Source organism: Microtus oregoni, unplaced genomic scaffold (assembly GCF_018167655.1).
Source record: "Microtus oregoni isolate MIOR12 unplaced genomic scaffold, Mior012 000019F_ref0000042, whole genome shotgun sequence".
Classification (NCBI taxonomy): domain Eukaryota; kingdom Metazoa; phylum Chordata; class Mammalia; order Rodentia; family Cricetidae; genus Microtus; species Microtus oregoni.
Genome location: NW_024543078.1, coordinates 9,310,119 through 9,323,264, shown reverse-complemented (window position 1 = coordinate 9,323,264; position 13,146 = coordinate 9,310,119). Strand labels below are relative to the sequence as shown.

At 39.7% G+C, this 13,146-nt stretch overlaps 1 protein-coding gene across 1 annotated transcript; it reads left to right on the top strand.

Moving 5' to 3' along the window:
• The first annotated feature begins 3,336 nt into the window (after nt 1-3,336).
• Nucleotides 3,337-4,437, top strand: LOC121459894 (leucine-rich repeat-containing protein 58-like). The gene has a single exon (XM_041669980.1). It carries the CDS (start codon nt 3,337-3,339, stop codon nt 4,435-4,437), a length of 1,101 nt encoding a protein of 366 aa, XP_041525914.1.
• Nucleotides 4,438-13,146: the final 8,709 nt, after the last annotated feature.

The window sequence follows — 13,146 nt, the reverse complement described above, 5'->3', positions numbered from 1 at the left end:
TTCTGTGAGTTAATTTATGTGATACTATCAAATATGAAGGACTAAGGTTCAGAGAAAAGTGGTGTTAGCTTATAAATCAGATTATAAAATTAATGCCATTAGCTTCATTTTAGAGAAACCACACACACACAACAAAATACATACACACGTGCACAAACACACCCAAAACATATACACATATACAGACACACACACACAAAACACATGCACATTTACAGAGACACACACACAAAACACAAACACATACATGCATATGTACACACTCATGATGTTCAAACTCACAATATATATTCTAGATTTTATCTTTAGTTTAAGATTAAATACAGACTTAGATTTCATTTTCTTGGCTTCAAAAAAAAACCAACAAAAAGATTTCCTGTGTAGAATTATAACATTTATTAAAAGTTTACCCTAGGATCTATGACTTGGTTACCTCTCAATGTTTTGTGTCTCTTTCATTAATGAGGATCTTGGAACCAGAAACTGGCTACCAGAATTACTGAAACAAATTTCACAGCGCAGACCAGACGAAAGGATGGAAGTGATATCCCCTTTATCAGTGGTGCCTCTTTCTGATTTGCCCCCCCCCCATTCTGACCTTTATGTACTACACACGCTAGACATAACACCACACAGGTTACTCTAAACCTAACATGCCTAATGTATGTTTAGGACTTTAAAGTCTTCAATGTTAAAATTATATTCCCTGCAAAGAGAGTAAATCACAAAATACATAAATCATTTTGTATTGTGCACACTTCAGAGCAGCCTTTTAGAGAAGACAGAACCAAGACTACTGTTACCTGGAGGACAGAATAGCAGTAATCCTACCAACAAGATTTTCAGAAATGTAGATTTATGTATTAAGGTGTGATGGATTAATCCCTCACAGACTTAGTCATGTGCAAATGCTTTATAGAACAGTTCCATGAACGTTCAGATAAGATGTGTCCATTTGTGCACAGCTGAACCTTAATAATCTCAGCAGGAAAAATCACAGCTTATGCATGGGACACCAAATTGCTGTTCTCCTTTATTGTGTAGTGATGTGAAGGTGAATTCTTAAAACAAAACTAACTGAAAAGAAGAAGAAGAAGAAGAAGAAGAAGAAGAAGAAGAAGAAGAAGAAAAAGAAACAAAAAGGAAGAAGAAAAGAAGTACAACAATGAGAATTCTAGGGTAAAGGTCTTGTTCTCAGGGATACTGTCAGCTGGAAATTCAGCGTTCTTGGGGGATTGGAAGGGATGGTTTTAGAAAGTGAATTAAGAAATGATACCAACTTCAGCTCCCAAACTGTTGCTTCCTTCTCTTTCTTTATTTGAGCTCATACAGGAAAAAAAAAGTGTCTTCACATTCTGTGTAATTCTTTTTTCTCACTTCTCCAGCTCCCCCCTTGCCCCCATCTCATCTTCACAATTACTTCTATTCTCTCTCTCTCTCTCTCTCTCTCTCTCTCTCTCTCTCTCTCTCTCTCACACACACACACACACACACACACACACACACACACTCCAGTTAGTTTTGCCCTTATTTGCAAGTATTTAGAGCTGACCACATAGGATTAGAGCCTCATCCAGGAAATGAGATCTTTCTCCAACCATCAGTTTTGCAGTTCCTAGAGAAGTGTGCCCTTGAGAAAATGGATGGTTTGGTTATGCTGCTGTCTAAGTGACTCTCTCAGGCACACTGAGATGTCTTCTCTCTATCAGTTGTTGCTAACACTCAACTCTGGTTTAGCTATTTAAATTTTATAAGGCATCTTTGATTGTGCATGATTTTTTCTTCTGTTTTTCTTCTCTCTTCTTTGTTTCAGACTTGTAAAGAATTAATCGTGTCCTAAGTATTAGCAAATGACTGTATGACAATGAAAATTCCTCAGTTCAACACTGGGTTTTCTGAAATGGTGTCATATTTTAATTTATAGTGCATTATATTTTCTCAAGTAAACTTTATAAAGTTAACTTTATTAACTAGTGTATTCTCTGGATCAGCGCCCTAACTATCATGTCTTCTTGTGTGGTAGCTATTGTCGGAACTTTCTTGTATATAGTATAGACACAGTGTGTGAATTGACTTAACAACTGCTCTTTTAAAAACCAGGACAACATATCAGTATTCTCTTTGTGAGCTTCCCACTTATGAAGCTTGCTCATACTCAGAAAGATCTCAGGAATGGTTAAAAAAAGAAAAAGAAAAAAGAAAAGAAAAAAAGAAAGAAAACTTTAAGGTGGCTAATAGTAATAGTTTCTGAACCATATGCTCTATTTTATTGGAATTCATTTTCCTTGTCCAGAAATAAGCATACTAGAATATATTGACTCCTCCTTCACGATGTATAAATGGAGGTCAACAAAGTATCAGTAAGTTACTTTGTGTTGCTTTTATTTCTTCCATTATTTTACAGATACTTTTATTGTATATAGAAAAAAAACTTGAACTTATAGGGATTAAATACATTGCTCAATGAACTAAAACTAATCATCAGATTCTTTTCCCCATCTCCACTGATCAAGCATTTGCCTTCCTCCATCTCAGATTGTTGTCCCTGTGTCGTGAGGATGACAAGGCTGGACAATGATCTACAAATGCTGGCATTTCCTCTCAGGTGGAGAAAAAGGGAGGTCTGCATAGAGTGGACATAATAACACCCGTTCAGATGACTGGAGGGCATTGCATTCAAGTGCAGTCCTGCAAACCTGCAAGTGGCGCGTTCCTGTTTCCTACTGCTCTAAAAGTACATAACTGTGTGACAGATACAGATAAAGCACTACTACGTCTGTCCCTCCTACTCGTCTCTTGACTGATTGTGTTTTATGTAAACAGGTTTAGTTTTTATTTTTTGCATTGGAAGTCTTATGCTTCCAGTTCATGATTTGCCTCTTTTATAGCCAGGTTTCTGCCCATCAGAAGATTCGTCTTGATGATTCTCGTTTATAACAATAGGCTGTACCGAGACACCACCTACACCCTAAGGTAGAAAGTACCAGCCATTCACGGATAGATTACAAGCACCTGTAGTTTGGAAGGAGGCCAGCGATGTTGGTTGGGTACATGTGTAGCTATATTTCCACTGGCCTGTTTTTGCTCAGTTTTTATCTCAGTTTGGATTCTCCATGAGGGCATAACGAGAGGCGCTCCACCCCAATGCTTATTTTACCCTGTCTCTCTCAAGTGCTTTTCTGTATTTCAATGACCACGGAAGGAGTTAGAACTGCAAGATCTCATCAGAATCAAGAATATAAACACTCTAGGCCACTTCTGACGCCGCGCTCGGCGTGAGGTTCCGGGGCGCGCCGCTGGGTCGCGGCGGCGGCGGCGGCCTGGGCTTTGGGCGGGATGGAGGAGGCCGCGATCGGGGATGCCGAACTCAACTGGTCCCGCCTTAAGGCGTCGGCCAAGGCCCTGGAGTCGGAGCTGGAGGCGCGCGCGGAGGAGCGGCGCGGCTCGCGGGAGGCGCTGCTGCGGCTGCTGCTGCCTTACACCCGGCTGACGTCGCTGCCGCGGGCGCTGGGCGGCGGCTTCCCGCACCTCCAGCTCCTGGACGTGAGCGGCCACGCGCTCAGGGCGCTGGGGCCCGAGTTGCTGACGTTGAGCGGCCTGCGCACGCTGCTGGCCAGGAACAACCGGCTCGGCGGCCCAGGCTCGCTGCCCAAGGGCCTGGCCCGCTTGCCGCTCTGCCGCAGCCTCCAGGTTCTCAACCTCAGCGGCAACTGCTTCCAGGAGGTGCCCCCCTCGCTGCTGGAGCTGCGGGCGCTGCAGACCCTCAGCCTGGGCGGCAACCAGCTGCAGAGCATCCCTGCCGAGATCGAGAACTTGCAGAGTTTAGAATGCTTATACCTTGGAGGAAACTTCATTAAAGAAATCCCACCAGAATTAGCACATCTTCCTTCTCTGAATTACTTGGTGTTATGTGACAACAAAATCCAGAGTGTGCCTCCTCAGCTCTCACAGTTGCATTCCCTTCGTTCCCTGAGTCTTCACAATAACTTACTGACATATCTGCCTCGTGAGATCCTCAACCTTATTCATCTGGAAGAGTTGAGTTTGCGAGGAAATCCATTGGTTGTCCGTTTTGTTAGGGATTTAACATATGACCCTCCAACTCTTCTGGAATTAGCTGCAAGGACCATTAAGATCCGAAGTGTTTCTTACACTCCCTATGATCTTCCTGGGAATCTCCTTAGATACTTGGGTTCAGCCAGCAATTGCCCAAACCCAAAATGTGGCGGAGTCTATTTTGACTGCTGTGTCAGACAAATTAAGTTTGTGGACTTCTGTGGGAAGTACCGCCTCCCCCTGATGCACTATTTGTGTTCTCCAGAATGCTCTTCCCCCTGCAGCTCTGCCTCGCACAGCTCCACGTCCCAGAGTGAGTCTGACTCAGAAGATGAGGCCAGTGTTGCCGCGCACAGGATGCAGAAGGTCCTTCTTGGTTGACCAGCAGTGGGTGTTGACAATGCTAAAACACTAAGCAAAGATGATTCAAAAGGAAAATGAAGCTTGAAGTTGATTGGAAGCCTTAGTGTTTTCATCTTGACTGTCCATGTAAGAGTTGCAGTGATCTATCTGTTTAGAAAGAGTCCAGTTCCGTGCTTAGGTCCTTTGAGTGTAATTTATTCTGCATGGCAGTTCAGAATTCATCAGCTGGTTGGTCACAATTTTTACTAAGTCTTTGCTCAAACACTAGAAGAATGGTACACTCTGAGGAGCAGTCACAATCAGCCTGGAGTGGTGTTACCTGGGGCCATTGGGTTGACTAAGATGTCAGTCATCACAATTGTGCTTCCAGAGTTGTCCTGATCTGTGCTGAACACTAGGCTGTAAATAGGATGAGCGTCATCCCTTCTTGAGCCTTTCTGACCAACCAACTGGTACTGTGAGGACTATCCCTTTTAAATGGAATTTAAACTTCAGCTCTTGTTTTGTGTGATTGTTACTAACTATATGAAGTCTAGTTGTGATGTGTTACAGTGCCTTAATCATAGCGAGGGTATGGAACCTTATTCTAGAAATGATTTCAGAGAAGCCTGCAACCTGAAACTCTGCAGAACACTTGGAAATGTGCTTTAACAGGCTAGGTAAAGAACTATGTAGATAATACCCGAGCCATACAGGCCTGGAACTCTATGTAGAATGGGCTGGCCAGGAACTCAGAGATCCACCTGCCTCCACCTCCTGTTGCCGGCATTAAAGGTGCGTGCCACCACCTGCCTCCATGACCATCTTAACTTCATTTTGCTAATTGCAATGATCTCTTGTAAGCATGGCTTTTACACTTATGGGAGTGATCAATCTATTTGCCAAAAGATAGAATGATCTATAATAATATTTCCCAACAGGAAAATCTAGATGGCAAGTGATCTAAGAAAAACTGCTTTATAATCGTGGACTAAATCAAGAAAAGTTGGCCATGGTTGTGCATACCTCCAAACCAGCACTAGGAGGTAGAGGCAGAAGATGAGTTCAGAGTTAGCCTGGGCGCCATTGTAAGGTTGAGGCCAGCCTGGGATAGATACATGAAAACTTGTCTCAAAGTGGGGGTGGGTTAGGGTGGGGGTGGATTTTAACCATCAAGGGGGCTGGCTCGTTTGTTGGGGTTTTCTGTCCTGCCCGGTATCCCCAGCTGTTTAGTCCCAGAGAAAAATCACACATAGCTCTCTAAGTTATAAAGCTGATTGGCCCATTAGCTCTAGCCTCTCACTGGCTAACTCTCTCACCTTGATTAACCCATTTTTTTGATCTATGTTAGCCATGTGGCTCAGTACCTTTTTCAGTGAGACAGATCACATCCTGCTGCTTCGGTGATCTGGGCAGGAGTGGGAGGAATCAACTTCCTCCTTCCCAGAATTCTCCTGTTCTCATTATATCATTTCTACTTCCTGTCTGGTTTTCCCACCTATATATACTTTCTGCCTGGCCAACCAGCGTTTATTTAAAACATGATTGACAGAATACAGACAATTCTCCCACACCAAAATCTGTCTCCTTTGCTTTTACTATATACTAAACCAAAACTTCCTCTGCATTTGAAAGAAAAACTACAACTAGATAACATAACATGACTATTCAAAGATAGTCAGAAGTGGAGCTCATTATGTTCATCTCATAGAACCGTTGAGCACTGAGAAAGAAATATCAATAAAACAGAACAGAAAACGCTAAATGTTGTATCCTTAAAGTGTAGGAGAAAAGTAGCAACACAAATTATTGTCATTGGAAATTAACAGATTTGCTAGCTAGTTGATTACGCAATAAAAACTAATGTTAAAACTTTAAGTTGGAATTAGGAAACACTGACTCTCAATACTGATGATCGAATAAGCAGCCTGTATGTAGTAGCATGAAGACTGGTTGGTAAGCGCTAACAGTAGGTTCAGATCACATTAGGGCGCCGGTGATCTTGAAGAGTGCTTTGTTAGAAGCCAGCTGTATGCCGACAATATTTGCATGGTAGGTTTCTTGTATATATTGCTTTTATTTTAGTAGATTATATTAGTAGATTATAGGGTAATTCAAGGTTTGTGTGTGTTTGTGTTATGTCATGAAACACGAGAGTTTCGTGGCTGCAGACTTTATAAAAGCTATCTATGCTAGGCGTTGACTGTAGCTTGCTTAGCATGTACAAGGCCCTGCATCTATCCCTATAAACCCAACCCCTGCCCAAAAGACAGCTACACGCTGACCTGGCTCATTGTTCACAGAGTTTAACTACACATTTAAAAAACACTTCATTGAAAGAACTCCATAGGATAGATACATCTACATGCCACTGGCGGGAATATTTACATTTATGACAGATGAAACAGTACAGCTTCTCTCTAGGAAGCGGAAAGAGTAGCATTAGATGCTCTATTTACAAGGCTATTTACAAGTAATTCCTAAAAGGCTACTCAAGCTATCACTTAGTACTAGAGGATTGTCAATCAAAAAACTAGAAGTATTTAAACCAGAAGAATAGGGTCCCATCATCTGAGCATTTTCCATGAAAATAATCTATGTTGTTTAAGTAAAGTCATCTAATTACAAAGCATTTACAAGTTTGACACTTGGATACTGCCCAAGTGTCACTGCCTGTCCTAATCCAGCAGTCTGCAGCTTACAGCTGCATACTTGGGAAGTACAAAGACTATAACTTCTATTGTACAATTAACTATGCTAGCAGTACAAACATCACTTCGATAAACACAGGAAGAAAATTCCTAAATAAAAAAAATTATCCTACTACACTATTTTGAGGAAAAGGTAAGGGGACTCACTATAGCAGCGTTTCACAACTGCTGTTTTACTTTTTTTTTTGTTTTGTTTTTAATCCATCTTTGGCCTTATCCTTTACAAGAGCTGCCAATGATTGCTAAAATCTTTTTTTCTTCCTTTTTCATCCTTTTCCTTTTTTAGAAAACTGATAATAGACATTAGCTTAGTGAGATAGGAATTGGCCATTTAGAATTCTGATCATCTTCTGAAGTCAGCTGAATGCCGTAGCAGTCGTAGTCTGTCTCGCTGGTTATGAATTCCATTATTTATACAGCTAATGAACTCTTAGAGTTTCAGAATTGACAAGGGCTAATTTTCATAATACAGCTATTTTATTTTCTGAGACAGGGCTTGGCTGTGTAGCTCAGGCTAGCCTTGAACTTACTGTGTGTAGCCCAGTCTTGGCTCAGCTTCCCAGCTGCTCGAGTCACAGGTGTAAATCACGGACCCAGCTCAGTAGAAGTATGCCAGAGGGGCCTCCTGGTCTGAAAGTCTTGATGTTTAAATTTTTGTCACTAATATACTCGGGAGGCAGAGGCAGGCGGATCTCTGTGAGTTCGAGACCAGCCTGGTCTAAAAGAGCTTGTTCCAGGACAGGCTCCAAAACCACAGAGAAACCCTGTCTTGAAAAACCAAAACAAAACAAAACAAAAAAACAAAAAAAACCATACATTGTAAATTGACTTCAAATATGAGAAAGTTGGGGGTGATATAAGTAAAAATTAAAGGCAACCCTCAATAGTGCAGTATGTCAGTGCAGACCAGTTCTGACAGACACTGCAAATACTGGGTTTATGAAGGCTCAAGAAGAGGCTCCTTGCTTGAATGTTAAGAAAAACAAATCTTTAGAAGCAGCAAAGGATAGGGAAAATTAAGTCAGTGAAGCTCTTTTGAGTAATAAGGAATTGTTTTAAAATTGACTTGCCAAGTGGTCTGTTGCTGGCATCTGATAGCCTGGTCACTGAGTTTAATACTGTTATTATTCTATTGGTCCCTGTGCTGGAGGCTGCTCTATTGCTCTGGTAAAGTAGAGCCAGCAAGCTGTAGGCTTTCTCTTACCCTTGCTCTTACCAGAGCTGGAAAATAGTTTCTCATTGGCCTCGTTACTAGTACAGCAGGTAGCCTTGGTGAATCGCGCTTTTTTCTTTTAAACTGCAAATTAAGCATTTAGTAAGTAGCTCTTTGCATAAAAAACATGTTTATTCTCTAAGTTCCCATGTGAGTGCTTATAGATATGACTATCAGCAAAAGTGTATATGTAAAATTATTTAGCTGCATTTAGTTTCAAGTGCCTAATTTTTACCTAATTGATTTGCCTTTCATCTAAAAGTACATTTTAAGTATTGCTCTCCATTTAAATCAACGTACTGCTTTTTTAAGTTAGGCTAGGCAGTGTAACCCTGGTGAAGGGTACTGTGTGACCCTGGTGAAGGGTGCTGTGTAGGCTTCAGGTGTGGGACTTATAGCATGTAACTCTGTTTCTTTGCTTAGAAAAGAAGTGTTTAGTTAGCTTCATCTTCTGCATGCTAAGCATTTAATATTATGTAACATTGATTCAGTAGCATGTAGTTTTATATTTTCATCATCGTGTAATCTTTTTGATAGTATAGTTGGTAGCAGTATCCTTTGTGGTCTGAGAGTAAGTGCCTTAACTCTTCCATTTAACTCAAAATACAGTACATAAAGTATATTATATGGTAAATTGTCAGTAATGGCCATGTGGTCTTCTGCATTGACTTGAAGGAGAAAGTCTGATCCTGAGAGATTCCTTTGCCACCACAGGCCTGCTGGTTTCTCGGGGGGGGGGGGGCGGTTCTGGGGAGGGAATCTTAATCATACTGTACCAGGAGATAAGAGCCCTCTGGAACCAAGGATCAAGCACCACCGCTACCCTGCCCCCAGAAAAGAAGTGTATCTTTTATATGGTGTTTTATTTAAATGTATATGCTACCACAAAGGACAAGAGAAGTTATAGCATCTTAGGAAAATATTGTCACTGAGGTATATAGCATGTTGTATCACCGTTTTCCTATAGGCTGAAGGGGATAGTTTAATATGTTTAAGTGCCACTGTTCTTTTTACATTTTTCTTGATCTCTATTTACTAAGGATTAAATTAAGCATTCCACTAACTCACAGCTGAACACTTAGAAGGTGGTCTTGATGAGTGCTGCTAGGCTTTCTCTTAGCATTAGTCAGCCTCAATAATTGATAGAATATTCAGTCTCGTGTGTGTGTGTTATGTGTGTATTAAATCTAGTAGCTTAGTGAAGGTTATTTACATGCAGAAAACTGTCTGCATTTACTAGAATATACTCTATTCTTTTGGCCATAACTAAATTGAATAAAATTGTTTATTCAAAACTCTAGCTGGAGGAAGAAAGGATGAGTTTGGTAATGCTGTTACTACAACCATAAGTAAGTTGATTGGTTTTGTGTACAGGGATGGTTGAGAATCCCTGTTCTCACAGTTAACGTGATCAGCACCGGTGTTCCTGAGAAACAGTGCTGACCCCAGTGGTCACTTTCTAACAGTCATGTGCAGACTTGTGCTGAGGTTTGTTGTATTCTGAGTCCATTTGGTGTTGTTAGAACAGAACACAATGGGAAAGACTGTCTGCATAACCAACCTTCGCTCTCTGTAAAGTCGGGGGATTCAAATGCCAACAAGATGCTGAAAAGTGTTACTTCTACTTTGGTCAAATTATTATGTATGCTCTGACTTCTTTAGTTTTCAGTACCTAAAGTCTTATGTATTAGAAATATCTGTATAAGTATATATATAACTAAAATGTAACTCAGAAATGTGAATTAATAATGGAGTTTGTTTTCTGGAAAAGATGTAGTCCTGTTGTGTCAAATTTATGTTGCTTTATAATGGCTAATATTCTAAAAAGAATGCTTAAACTATTTAAATTCTTGTGCCTCCTTCCCCCAAAGGACATGAAAAAATATGATCTTATATTAACTTTATATACTTTCTTCATGAATTTTGCCTTAAACATTGTGCCTTGTTTTATTAAATTGTTTTATTAGATTCCAATTCTGGTCTTTGTAACAGCATTTTATTCTAAACAAACATTTATTTTAAAAAGAAAATTTATAAGGCCTGTATTTGGTATATAACTGCTTATCTGTTTATTGAATTTATTTGAATACACAACTCCAAAAATAAAAAAAAATATAAACACTCTCTTGATAGGAAGAAACATAAGACACAGAGACAAAAGTATGAATGGCTTTCTCAATTTTTTTTAAAGATTTTAATTGTTTTCTTAAATTCTCTGAATGTGTATTTATCTGTACATGAGTATATGCAAGCAAATGTGGGTTCCCATGTAGGCAAGAAGCAAGTATTGTGTTCCCCTGGACCTAGAAATACGGGATGTTGTGAACAACCTCACAACATAACTTCAGTCCTATGAAAGAATACTAAGTCTTCACCACCAAGCTGTTTCTCCAGTCCAGATACTTAAGCCATGAAAAGAAGAGATTAATGCATATTTCTGTATTCCATATTTCTCTTTTAACCTTATTTTCTTAGTAACATCTGTCACTAAATCTTAATATACATGCACAGATAGGGAAGCATTTTGTCTTTGACTTTATTTTTTCTTCAATATGTAATCAGTACACACAATCCATTTTCAAATACGTTGCAAGGTCACTGTTGTTTATATTAAGACATGACTGAATTATTCCTGATAAGGAATAAGAGGGCAGCATTACTAACACCAACTGAAATAAATACATTTAATTTTTCTTGCTATTAATATAAATCAACATAAACTGAAGGAATACACTCAGAGAATTATAAACTGAAGTCGTGTAACTATTATGTGTTTATTAGTAATGAACTTCTCCAAGCATCATGTTCCTCATTAAGTGATGGTTTATGACAGAAACCTGTTGTTGCCTTTTGCTTGAAGCGTCAACTATTTTGTTCAAGATCACATAGCTAAGGCAAGATTAGAATGTGCATTTTTTTCTTTTTATTGAAAATAGACTCTTCACTCCTACAATACATAATGACCACAGTTTCTCCCCCCTCCTGTCTTCTCTGCTCCACATCACTACCTCTTCTCTCTTCCAGATCCATTCTCCCTTCTCTTCATTTTGCCCTCAGAAAAGATCAGGCTTCCAAGAGAAAACAACCAAACACAACAAAACAAGATACAATAAGCAAAGGCAAAAGCCCTCATATCCAGGCTGGACAAGGCAACCCAAAAAGAAGGAAACAGCTCCCAGATCAGGCAAAAGAGTCAGAAACACACACACTTCCACTCCCACTCCCCAGTCCTCTGCATATATGTTATGACTGTTAGCTTGGTGTTTTTGTGAAAATACATCTTTCAAATATGAAGTCACTGTTACTTTCCCTGAAGAGCCCTGTTGTGACATTTGAAGAAATGAAGAGGCTTGCTAGGTTACAGAGACATGAGGTAAAAGATCAAGTGTTGCTACTTTAATCTCATTGGAATGGCACAACAAAATTTTGCAGACTAGGCAGCTCATGTAAACCATGTCCACATAGCCCTCAAGGCTAGACTACCGTTTTCAGGTTCTCCTTGATTCAGTGTTTGGGGAATATATTTCCTGTCCTGGTTATTTTGTGATGGTGCCTTCACACTGGTATTTATAATTATAAAGAGAGAGAGGGGAAAAAAGAGCACTTCAAGCCTTATTATAGTCTCAATTGTTCTATCACCAAATAAAGTTAAAACTCAAATGGACAGTCTGACATCAAGACAGGAAGTTGTGCAGATAGAATTCAGTCCCCGAGGACTAGAAGCATCTCTGATAAGAGAACTAACAAATATAACAAAGATTGAGTTAGGCTTTACAAGGTGTTTCGACCCATGAGACTCATACCGTTCTCTGCACACATATCAAATGGCTCTGTAACTTCGTGCCTTTCATCTGAAATTTAAATCAACTAACAGGCATACATTCTTTATCCGGGAAGAACAAATATGTCGAGTATAGTGTTTTCTCAAATGTGCTGCCTTCCCTCTCTGTTACAGGCCCAACAGCTCACCCAACTGGAAAAGAAGTTAGCTGTCGCCAAAAATGAGCTTGAGAAAGCATCTCTTGACAGGGTAAGTTGCCATCCAGGAGCCATTACGACTCGGCTTTCAGCCACACAGTGTGTGCTTGCTGCTGCCTGCGGTCGTCCAGAGCAATCCTAGTGTGATGGCTTCCTTGTTCTCATTTTTTTCTGCTAGAATCAATTGAGTGAACTCTGTGGGTTTGTTATTCCGTTATTTGTTTATCTTACTGGCACATTTATTCCATAACACCGTGGATAGACATACTTAATGTAGAAACCATGCTGTTCTCTGATAACTCTGGAAGAAACAAAGAAAATGGAAGTAACCATGAGTTGTTAAAAGTGTGTCTTAAATGCCTGTGCCTTGGCACTCGTCCTCATGTTCGAGAGCTTGGAAATTGGCACAAGGATATTACATGTGTCAATAATCGAAAATATAGGACTTCATATATATTGTATAGTCATACTTTGGAATACCATTCCAAACATTAAAATCACAAATAAAATACATTTTGTCTATAAATAATAATTGTTCAAACAAATAAAAAACTATTTAAAGTATTTATGGAGGTAGAATAAGTGAAAGAACAAATATTAAAATTAAGAATTTAATTGTTTTCTGAGAAATATAGTGTAGATGATCGTGAAGAACACTTGCATGTATGTGTTTCACCCTCCACTCATTGAATGGATGCAATGTAATAGTCTGTGCTAGTACATAAATATCGCATGTATGTTAAGCATGCAATATATATGTAGACATTGGGTACATGCTGCCTCCGTATTTATTTGTATTACAAATATTTGTCTATCTCTCTGTAATTTATGCACCATAAAGATGTG

Excerpts from the sequence above, each read along its gene's own strand:
- LOC121459894 (XM_041669980.1), top strand. The coding sequence starts at position 3,337 with ATGGAGGAGGCCGCGATCGGGGATGCCGAACTCAACTGGTCCCGCCTT.